Source organism: Pristis pectinata, chromosome 1 (genome assembly GCF_009764475.1).
Source record: "Pristis pectinata isolate sPriPec2 chromosome 1, sPriPec2.1.pri, whole genome shotgun sequence".
NCBI classification, from domain to species: Eukaryota; Metazoa; Chordata; class Chondrichthyes; order Rhinopristiformes; family Pristidae; genus Pristis; species Pristis pectinata.
The window spans coordinates 44,305,748-44,317,957 of NC_067405.1; the positions used below are offsets into that span (position 1 = coordinate 44,305,748).

At 39.4% G+C, this 12,210-nt stretch overlaps 1 protein-coding gene across 1 annotated transcript; it reads right to left on the bottom strand.

Annotated features, from left to right (window-relative positions):
• Nucleotides 1–15: 15 nt before the first annotated feature.
• klhl41a (kelch-like family member 41a) lies at nt 16–9,468 on the bottom strand. Its single transcript, XM_052012129.1, has 6 exons — nt 8,344–9,468; nt 7,837–7,994; nt 6,806–6,913; nt 6,535–6,720; nt 5,942–6,088; nt 16–173 (listed from the first exon to the last, which is right to left on the bottom strand). The coding sequence occupies exons 1-6, from the start codon at nt 9,466–9,468 to the stop codon at nt 62–64; spliced, it is 1,836 nt and encodes a 611-aa protein (XP_051868089.1). The 3' UTR covers nt 16–61.
• Nucleotides 9,469–12,210: the final 2,742 nt, after the last annotated feature.

Consider the following 12,210-nt stretch of genomic DNA (forward strand, 5'->3'; position numbering starts at 1 on the left):
TGGCACCATATTACCAGTTGTGTTCTATTTAGCAGCAATATCAATGATACCATGGAACTATTTATAATTTGGTAAGTCTGAACATGTTGAGGCGTGCAGGAAGACAGGTGGCACCTGCACCATAATTAATTTCCTTCAGCAGACCACTCCATTCCTTCTTCTCATCTTCATATCTAAATAAAAAAGCATTATATTGTATGTTCAGAAGCTTTAGTTATTTTTGTTTGACTATTCTTGTAAAATTTAGCAAAGTATTTAAAATATGTACTGCATCCAGGCTATTTCTTAATTATGGTCAACATACGCAATGAATAAAGTTATTAATTGTTTAGGTTTTTTAATGGATTGATCATACGCACTAATGAGAAAAAGACTTTTTTTAAAAATTGTGTTGACAATACTTTCTCAGGTCATAGGTGGCCATAAGCCTTGAATCTCTAAGAATAACAGATAGGGAGAAAATATATTAACTGCACAACATCAGATGGAATCTATCTTTACATTGTCCTTCTCTTCCCACCCACACGCATGCTGTTTTGAGACCTCTCGCTCACTTTCCCCCTTTTCCCCCCTCATCTACTTGCTTTTCATCTCTCATTCCTATATCTCTCTGATCTCTGACTCTTGCTCCTTCTCCCCTACTCTGGAACTGACTTCACCTCACCTTCCTGGCTCAGTCATCAAGATCAATTAGAGAGTGAGAGCAGATTAACCTGAACAGATCCCATGTTGCTATTTCTTCGCTTGCCATTTCTAGATATAATAATCATATGATTTATTCTTTCCCACTTTTTGTTTTAAAGCTTTGAATCAATTGGTGCTGTACAGTAAGGGTTAGGGTTAAGGCTAGCTGTAAATGTAAATATTTACAATTGAAATAGTGAACTACAAGGGAATCAGAAAAAGCTTGAAAGTAGATTTGGTGCAATGGTGGAATCCCAAAAGCATAACAAAAGGATTTAATATGACAGATTTTAGCTTTAGTTGGAAGAAAAATTGTTCTTAAAAATCATAAACTGACAGGATTGTAAAATACTGAATTTAAGAATACAGGCAAACATTAGTGCACAGAGTGGCATGAAATTCTCGATACAATTTATTCAGTTTATTTTGATTGTAACTGGCCAATTGATTTTGTATTTTTAGGTTTTGCACATATTCCTATCTAAGTATTAAGAATCGTTAAAGCTACTCTAGACTTCCATTACATATATATAGCATATAGAAAGGAACATTGAGTACAAAACTAAAATCATCATGTTGTTATAAACACTGGGTAAAGGCATAATTAGACCATTACACTCAGTTTTGAACATTCCACTGTAGAGAGAATTTTACCTATATTTTTACGTTCAGAGAGAGTAGCCAAGATGTTATCAATTGACTTCATATATAGTTAAGGTTTATACTAGCAGCAGGACTTGAAGGAAAAGGCTTGTCTGATGCCTTGAATATTTTCTAAGGAAATTAGTAACCAGGTATTCATAAATTTAAAATTATTAAAGAGAAGCACAAGTTACAGATGGTAAAATATGATTAAGTAAAAGGTGGTTGGAAAATGTAGACAAGTACTTAGGAATTCTAGTGCACCAAATATATGGGGTGTCAGTGACCATTCTTGTTGTTCTAGCCGACTACATAAAACTTAAATTCTTCCTTTCCCAAGATTGGTTTTGGGGAAAGTGCAGATTTAACACCAGCAGACTTTTACTGTGGCTGGGGGCTGATTGGGGAAGGAGAGAGGAACCAGTCACAGGCAAGCATATTTGCTGGGAGGGTATAGAAAATGGTGGTTGAGGAGAGAGACCAGCAGATTGCTCACAGGATGGAGAATGGAGACTGGCAGTGTGCAAGGTGATCAGGAGAGGGTTTGAACAAAGGGCAGGCAGGTGGGGAAATCAGAGGTTTTAAATCCTCAAAGATTGTATTGTCTGAATTACTTCTAGTGCCACATGCTATATGGAGGATGTGTCAGATGAATGTGTGGCTAAAGGGATGATATAGGAGGGATGGCTTTAGACCTTCTGGATCACTGATAACATTTTCCACCAAGAGGGTGGCTGGAATCCGTAATGTACTGCTTGATAAGGTGGTGGAAGCAGAGACTCAAAACATCAATAGGTATCTGGACAATCACTTGAATTGCCCAGACATAGGTAATGGGATTAGTATATCCCTTTTACCTGTAGATACTTGATTGTTGGCAAGGATATAGTTGGCTTGTTTTGTGCTATATGACTCTATGACAACTTCTGGAAGGCCTAAGGTATACTTCATGGTTGTGATATAAAGACTGTGTTGTCATATGAGTACTCAACAAAGGCCCTGCAATGCTCCAAGAGGATCATGGTGATCGACATTATCCCACTACAACCCTGAAGTGGAAACTGCATTTGGGCCAAAGGCTGACTAATGACTGGAAGGGCTCATTCAAATTTTCTGATGCCAAATGAGCTCTCGGTTTTCACTTTTGGAAAAGAAAAAGTGATTTTAAATGCTAAATGCGGAAAAAAAAACAGCAATATGCAACTGAATTTTAGTCAATGGTGTGGCAATGTCGTAGCAGTAATTTTCTATTCTCTACAGACTGAAAGCAGAATAGAAAGCGAGAAAATTAGCAGGACAATTTTTAGTTTTAAGAAGACTATTACTAATTATGTCCCTTTGGAGGTAGTTCCAAAATGTAATGAATAGAATTACATTTCTTGGTACCAATTTCAAATTAAAGAAAGCTTTCATTTCACAAATTTATGATAAACATTTGGTAGTGGGAGTAAAGTAATCTCAAAATATAGTTGTAAATGCAAGAACAATTAAATGCATAACACTTGGATTGCAGTATCTTGTTTTTTTTCATATGTAAATTCATAGAGTTATACAGCACCTAGATGGGCCCTTTTGGCCCAACTTGACTGCACTGACGAAGTTGTCTACCTGTGTTGGTCCTATTTGGCCCATATCCCTCTAAATCTTAGTCCCTACTAAATCCCTAGTAATGAAAATAATTCTTGAATCCAACAGCCAGCGGGGAAACAGAGGGACAGATGTGTAGGCAGATTATGGGAAGATGTAAAAGCAACAGGGTAGTTGTAGTGGGTTATGTTAATTTCCCCAATATTGACTGGGATTCCCTTAGTGCCAGAGGCTTAGGTGGGGAAGAATTTGTTAGGTGGATCCAGGAGGGTTCATAATCCACGTATACAATATCCACTGCCCTCTGGTTGAGCAGATCACAAGATCAAGGAGCAGAAGTAGGCCATTCGGCCCATCGAATCTGCTCCATGAGAAAAAAAATCTATTCCCTATCTAGCCCCAATTTCCGGCCTTATCCCCATATCCCTTGATACTCTGACTAATTAGATAATTCAACCAGAGAAGAGGCCATACTGGATCTTGTATTAGCCAGGTGATCAGAGTTTCAGTTGGAAAGCATTTTGGGAAAAGTAACTGTAATTCTGTAAATTTTCAGATAGTTATGGATCAAGATAAGACTGGACCTGAGGGGAAAGTGCTAAATTTAGAAAAGGCAAATTACAACAGTATTAGGCAGGAGGAGAGTAGATTGGGAGCAGCTGTTATTGGGCAAGTCCACATCTGATAATGGGGGGTTGTTTAAAGGGCAGCTGGTCAGAATTCAGGACCAACATATTCCTCTGGGGAAGACAGACAAGGGTGGCAAGGTTTGGGAACCTTGGACGATGAGATGTTGCGAATTTAGTCAAAGGAAAAGGAAGCACATGCAAGGTTTAGGAAGTGGAAATCGGATGGGGCCTTTGAGGAATATAAAGGAAGTAGGGGAGAACTTAAACAGGGAATAAGGAATGCTAAATGGGGCCATGGAAACTCCTTGGTGAGTAGGATTAAAGAGCATCCCAAGGAATTTTATACGTACATTAAAAACAAAAGGGTAACTAGGGAGAAGGTAGGACCACTCAAGGACAAAGGAGGGAATTTATGCTTGGAGCCAGAGGTAGTGGGCAAATTACTAAAGTATTCAAGCATCAGTACTCACAAAGGAGAAGAACATGATTGGGGAAGGAAGGGTATGCTGATATTCCTCAGCATGTTTATATTCAGGAGGAGGAGATGTTGGGACTTGAAGAAAATTAGGGTGGATTAGTCCCCAGCACCTGATGAGATCTATCCCACGTTATTGAGAGAGGCGAAAGAGAGTGGAGCCTTGACAGAGATCTTTGTATCTTTAACCACAGGCAAGGTTCCAAGGACTAGAGAATAGTCAATGTTGTTCCTCTGTTTATAAAGAAGAATAGTGACAAACCTGGAAATTATAGGCCAGTGAACCTTACATCAGTGGTAGGGAAACTACTGGAGAAGACCGTTAGGCATAGGATCTACTCACATCTGGAAACGCTTGAACTTATCAGAGATAGTCGGCGTGAATTTGTGCGAGGAGAGGTAACATCTTATAAGTTTGACTGCATTTTTTTTTTGAGGTGGTGAAGATGATTGATGAGGGCAGTCGATGTTGTATATGTGGACTTTAGTTAAGCTTTTGACAATGTCCCACATGGCAGGCTGATCCAGAAGGTTAAGGCACATGGGATCTATGGAGACTTGGTAGATTGAAATCAAAATTGACTTGGCCAAAGAAAAAAAAGAGGGCAGTTGTGGAGGGGTATTAGTCCTAACTGGAGGCCTGTGACCGGTGGTGAACCACGAGGATCAGTGCTGGGGCCTCTGCTGATTTGGACAAAAATGTAGGTGGGTTGATTAGTAAATTTACAGATGACACAAAAATTGGCAGAGTTGTAGACAGCAAGGAAGATTGTCAAAGGATTCAGCAGCATATAGACAAGTTGGAAATATGGGCAAAAAATAGCAGAGTTTAATCTGGACAAGTGTGAGGTGTTGCACTTTGGAGGTCAAGTGTAAGAGGAAAGTATTCAGTAAATGGCAGGACCCTTAGAAGCATGGATGTACAGAGGGATCTTGGGGTTCAAGTCCATAGCTCACTGAAAGTGGCGCCACAAGTATATAGGGTGGTAAAGAAGGTATATGGCATACCTGCCTTCATCAGTCGGGATGTTGAGTACAAAAGTCAGAAAGTAATGTTGCAACTGCATAAATCTTTGGTCAGGCCACATTGGGAGTATCATGTGCAGTGCTGGTCAAGACATTGATGATGTGGAGGGTTTGGAGAGGGTGCAGAAGAGGTTCACCTGGATGTTTCCTGGATTGGAGAGTATTAGCTATTGGGCGAGGTTGGACAAACTTGCATTATTTTCTCTGGAGTACTGGAGGCTGAGAGGCAACCTGACAGAAGTATATAAAATTATGAGAGGCAATAGATAGGGTAGATAGTCAGAGTCTTTGTCCCAAGAAATGTCAAATATTAGCGTGCATAACATTAAGGTGGGGGAGGGAGTTTAAAGGAGATTTACGAGATTTATGAGGCAAGTTCTTTGTTTTACAAAGAGAATGGTAGGTGCCTGGAATGCGCTGTCAGGGGAGGTGGTGTAAGCAGATATGATAGCAACATTTAAGGCAGTTTGACAGACTCATGAACAGTGAGGGAATGGAGGGATATAGACCATGTGCAGGCAGATCTGCAGTTTACATCATGGTTAGGACTGACTGTGGGCTGAAGGGCCTGTTCCTGTGCTGTACTATTCTATGGTTCTATGTTCTATGCAAGAGATGGGAACCCAAAAAAAAAAATCATGGTTAGTTCTTTTAGAAATCACTAGAAACAAAGTCAGTTATCTCCCTAAAGCTTAATTTCTAATCTTGGTTTGAATTTTTGCTGAGAGTACAGTTCTTGGACAATCTTTTTCTGTACCAGCATTTACTTTCTATTTAGTCCTTAAAATAAATGTATTTTGAACACTGAAACCTTATACACTAAATATTCCAGTATATCCCAGACTAAATTAGACCAAATAAGTGCAAGACCAGCTGGCATTCAAAAATATTGACTTACTTCCACACATCAGTGAATTCTGAGGGAGCATATTCTTTATTTTCCAGTTCAATCATGGCAAAACCTCCAATGGCATAAAGTGATCCAGCCATATTGATGATATTTATTGAACTTCTCTCTTGTGGAAATTCTGGCACTTTCTCCCATCTGTGATTGTCAAACAAGAATATTTCATGTTTCAATGGTAAATGTGAAGATGAATATAATCATTTTCTACAGATGGCTCTGTAGCTTTTTTGGATTATTCTTAATAAAAATTCAAAATAAATTTTCAACAGTCTTCAGTTGTAAAGAATTTATAATGCAGGTTGCACAATCTTTGGTAAGAATTCTATTTGGTGCTTTCATTTTTCCCTTCAAATTGATACTACCAAATAAAAGTGAATAGTTCCACCACAGTTTTGTCTTAAATTATGTAAATTGAAACTCTGGGCTGAATAATACTGAAGTGTGTTGAACTGCCACATTTCTCAAGAGTAGACACAGAATTCCTGAACATGCTGCACAGTCCAGGTTGAGCATTTCCACCTCTCAGACATCTCCTTTGCTGACTAAACAGAAAGATCAAAATCTCTCTTTTGGATTTCACTCACTTATTATTCATGATGTCATACGCTTCAGCTGCAGCTGTCAAGCCTTCTTCAGTCACCCCTCCAACAACCCAGATTTTACTTTGATGCACTGCAGTTCCAAACATGGCTCGTGCTTTGCTCATGGCTGCCAGCTCCCTCCACTCAGATTTTTTTGGGTTGTAGACAAACAATTTGTTGATACATTTACTGTGGATAAATTAGAGATGTTAAAGTGATCAATAGCTCTGATCCAGAAGAAAGCCACAATACTGTCAATCTACGCAACACTTACGCATCATCAGTTTTCCCGCCAATAACATAGATTAATCCATTGTGTGAAACCACAGAGTGACCGTAAATCTTCAGAGGAAATGCTTTGGATTCTGTCCATTTTAGATTGCTGAAAAAAAATAAAACTTGCGTTAAAGTGAAATTCTCACTGGATCCATCACTAGTTTTATCAGATGCTTTATCAGATTTAAATATCACAACAGTCATTCAAAACTCTGATTTGCTTAAAAATACACTAAAGTGACAGACAAAAAACCTTTCCAAAATTAGGGGAGATCAATCATAAAAGAAGCTGAATCTGACTTGCTTGAGCCTGAAGATGAAAAAATAATGTTATTAGCTGATCACTGATTAAACATCAGCTCCATTTTGACATTATGATTAAAAAAAAGTCAAATATATTTTGAATATCGCGGCCTAGGCTATTGCCCTCGCTCTTAAGATGGATAGAATCATATTTCTGGGAATAAAGTGAAGTTCAACAAGGCTGTTGTTGAAACACCACTGAAATCCTTGGCCAAGTATTAAATACCCCATTTTAATATGCAATAGCATAATAAAGAATGAAAACTGGAGCAAAGGCACATGACTTGTTTTTTAAAACAATGTTACTGGTCTCAATGTTACAAGTGGTGTTGGATGGTCAGTTTCATCCAAAAAAGCCTTCTCCTTACTGATAAATCTGTCTTCTTTATCTTTGTCTCCAGCTGAACCTTGTGTATTCCAAGTAATAACATTTAAATGCTGCAGTCATCTCCAAAGCAGCCTGAAATCCCTTTCTGGGTCTTACTCTCAAAAGCAAGGCTGAAATAATGCTGTTATGGAATGGGCCATATTCTTAATGGTTATAGGACATAATCAATGTAATTTACTTATATTAAACAAAATAACAATATCATATTATTTCAAATTTTAAGAAAATATGTTGTTTGATTAACAGTTGTACAGCAATATTTGTATACATCAAACTATACACAACTATAAGATATTAAATGTAAAACACCATTTAAAATGGAAACAAGGTGAACTTACTTCATGTCATAGCACATCACTGAATCCAGCGTTTGTTCATTTTGAAGATCCTTACCACCAATCACATAAAGGAAATTCTCAGTTTCCCCTACCCCGAAGAGGCATCTGGGTGAAGGTAATGGTGGTAAACCATTCCATGCCCCAGCAATGCTGTCAAACTAATGAGAACAATTGAACTTAATTTGTGACTTATTGTTTCACAGTCTTAGTTCATTCAAAATGCATTTTTGATTGTAATAAAAGTAGAAGGTGCAGTAATTTATTTCACTAATCATACTTTGTGCAAGGTCTTTTGAAAATAACAATTTCTATCCTTTCTAAGCAGAACTAAAAAAGAAAGCATATAAATTTACTTGTGTTTTTTTTGTATTTTTGGAATAGTTTTAGAAATAATTTTAAATTTATATACTTCCAGCAATCTTTACAGGAAATAATGTTTCAAATATACAGTTCTGGAAGTTGTGAAAATGCTAAGTAATTTTAAAAACTGAATGGATTCAAATATACCTGGAAGAAATAGCATTGGCATGGATGTTCTTTATCTTCTTCATCCACGTATAGGCCACCAATAACAAAAATTTGGTTTCTCTTCGTAACCAAGCTAACATGATTTTTGGGAATCAAATTGTTTACTGCGGCCAGAAAGCATTCATTTAGATTTGGATCATATGCCACAGTCATTGCATCGTTAATGAACATGATCATCTCCTTGACGAACATGCCATGTCTCGGAATGTCATTCAAGAAGCCAGGGAGAAGATCTTCATCGCCAACGTCACCATTTACCGCATCTCCAGCGCTCTCTCCTTTCTTTGTATTTTTGTCTCCTCCTTTAGCGGGCTCAGGAAGTTTCCCAGCAAATGCATCTTTGATTGCCTGAACTTTCTTCAGCAAATCTGGATTCGACTTAATAATATCATCCTTTTCTACACGGTCTTTGACATATTTCTCGGCCATAAGGCGAAAACGTATATAGTCAAATATTTCTCCTAAACGTTTAGCCCTGTCCTCTTTGTCAGTCCGTACCCATCTCATTACAGCTTCAAATACAACCTCTTCCTTCTCCACATTTAAAGTGTCACTCGCAATGAGGCCAATCAGCTCGTGAAGGCCAAGTTGCATAAAATCTTCTTCTTTAGAGATTTGTTCAAATCGGTCCGAGGCGTATTCGCGAGCAGCGATAGCAAGCCGAGGACAATCCAGGAGAAGTCCTAGCCTGAAGATGGCGAGACAGTTGCTGACAGACAACTTTTCCTGAAGATAGGTGACACACAATGTGAAGACGGAGGGAATCTGAAAGCGGCTGGATACAGCAAAAATATTCTGCACGTTTTCATCGGTCAATTCTATCTCCGAAGAATACAGGTACTGAAGGATCATAGCGATGACATTTTCGTCAACGTCTTCCAGAACCACCTCGCGTTTCTTCTCATTTTCTTCTGAAAAGAAATACTCACGGAAGTATGGGCTGCAGGCTGCCAGGATCAGCCGGTGACAAGGGAAGGACTTACTGCCAACCTTCAGCGAGCAATCAATAAATTTGTTCTCATCCAAAAGTTTTTTCAGTCCATCTTGAAGAAGAGTAGTTTGATAAAGACGGGATTCCTCTCGGATATCTCTTTGAGGGTCCATTGTAACTTGTTTTGGAGGCTAAGAAGACAGGTGGTGTTAACTGCACTCGACTCTGGCTGAAAAAGGCAGATCGCTGCGGCTTGCTGCACTTGAAGAGCTTGTAATTTAACTCTTCCAGCTATTTATAGAAAGAAACTCCTGCATGTTGGAATTCAGGTTAGCCGATGAGCAAAAATGATTTCACTTTGGCAGCTGCCGCAGACGGAAAGAGACAACTGTGATGAGCTTAGGAGTAAAACAGGACATGTGGGCAATCACCAAAGGAACGATTACTAAGGGCATTAAATTTAGAATGCTTATAGTATTGAGACAGCGTCAGTCAGTGTGTAACAGAGCCATGAATATCGCACGTTACTGAGTAATCCTTCTACCAGCTTCGAGTGCTAACTCTCAAATCACATGTCTCATCTATACAGCTGCTACCAGCTACTCATAAATGCTTTTCAAGTGTTGGCGAGAGACTTCATGAGTTCAGGATCGACTTTAAAATACAAATTTTAATGCCAGTACTTTAGCAATCTAATTATGACTGCAGCGTTAGAAGGCAGTGGAATGGAATGCCATCTGTAGCTTCTCATGTACCACCTCTCTTCATCCTTAGATCGTCATAAAAATATACAAACTGGTTTATGAATATGCTTTCCAATTGTTAATCATGTCCCTACAAATCTGACAAATGCAAAGATATTTTTCAATATTGTGTGAAATAAAAACTTGTTTTCAAATAACTCGCTGTAATCTTTCACAAGGTCAGCTGCTGAACAGCTGAAAGTCGTGGTCACCTCAGCTCATTCCCATTTTTAGGTTTAGAAAGTTTATCAATCATACTCATTAGTAAACTTAACATTTATCTCACTGTCCTGCTACCTTAATAAAAGAACGTGACTCATTTTCCACAGTACGTTTGCTAACATCCTTAACACGTTGCAATTTTATAGTGCAGCAACTATGCAAGTAAATACTTTATAAATAATCTAATTGCTAAGAATGTAGTTGGAAAGCCGTGCTATTAAATCTACACAATCAAAACAAACAACCATTTTCAGTTCTTTCAACTCGGTAATTAGAAATGAAAGATGTCTTGCTTGGATTTTTGTTGGCCCTGTACCATACAGAACTGATGGACTTTCTCAAAGTGTTCTTTCTGATAGGATACACCCTGCAATGAAGGCATGCATTGCCTTTCAGCTGCTTCATTTACATCCGCAAATGTCTCCCCAAGTCATCCTCAGCTGCTCTCAGGACATCTGATCCCCTCACCCACTTTCCACCAGTGCCTCAGTCCAGTTTTTCATTTGACGCATTTCTTGCCTGGCCTGACTCATCAAGGCAGTTCTCTTTGCACTTATCCTGTATTTGATGACTTCAGTCGGGCTTAATGTCGGCAGCATATAGCATCTACCCGAATCCTTGGTTTACTTGCTGCCTAGTTCCCCCATACACCCATGTACTTTTCAGTTTGTTACTTCCATACAAGTGCTACTCATCTACCATTCTGATGAAGGGTGTTGGACCTGAAACTCTGGCTCCGTTTCTCCTTCCACAGATGCTGCCTGACCTGCTGAGTGTTTCCAGTATTTTCTGTTCCCACCTGCTCCCATACTTCTTGTCCATTATATCTATTCAATCTAAAGGCTTTCTAAGAAGTGCCTAGTGTTTACAAAATCATCTTGCTCACTAGTCAGTCCAAGTGACTCCCCCAGACTGATGAATGTGGTAGAATGGAGAGATGGGGCTATGAAATGAATGAGCTGAAAGTGAGTGAGAAATGAAAGCAAAATCAAGAGAGAAATAAGTAAGTGAGGAAAGTGAGAATTAAAGGAGAAAACTGAGCAAGGACTTAAGGAAAGACAGATAGATCACTGGGCCCAGTAACCAGCCAACCTTCTCAATACTCCCAAATCTCACCCCACTGCTTCGTTTCTATCATTCCCTCAGAGCTTCCACCACTTCTACTTCCAGTTACTAATATGTCAGAACTCACTGTTCACTCTTTTCTAAACTACATCTGTGCCATTATTGATCTCACAACAACAAGGTCCTTCTCTGACAGCTCATAATTGTTGATCACTCCAGATCCACAAATGCTTCTCCTGTAGTCACAGGCACTGGTGCTTTTCTTCACCCCACCCTGAATTGTAACCAAACATTGGTGAGTCTTCTGACACGATTTCCACTTTCCAGACGCAGGTTGGAGGAACAACACCGCATATTCCGCCTTGGAAGTCTCCAACCTGATGGCCTCAACATCTATTTCTCTAACTTCCCGTAACCCCACCCCTTCTTTTTCTTCCCCCAACCTCCTTTGTCTTCCCTTATTCCTGTGGCAACCTTCCCCCGCCTCAAATGACCTGCCCATCTCCTCCCCTCCCCTATCCTTTTATTCCATGGTCTACTGCCCTCTCCTACCGGATTCCTTCTTCTTTAGCCCTTTGACTCTTCTACCTATCACCTCTCAGCTTATTACATCTTACCCGCCCCCCCCCCCACCCACCTACCTTCCCCCTTGCCTATCACCTGAAGTCACCTTTCACCTGCCTGCGTGTGCTCCTCCCCTTTCCCCACCTTCTTATTCTGGCTTCTGCCCTCTTCCTTTCCAGTCCTGATGAAGTGTCTTGGCTCGAAACATCGACTGTTTATTTCCCTCCATGGATGCTGCCTGACCTGCTAAGTTCCTTCAGTACTTTTTGTGTATTGCTCCAGATTCCAGCATCTGCAGAATTTCTTGTGAGTATGATTTTC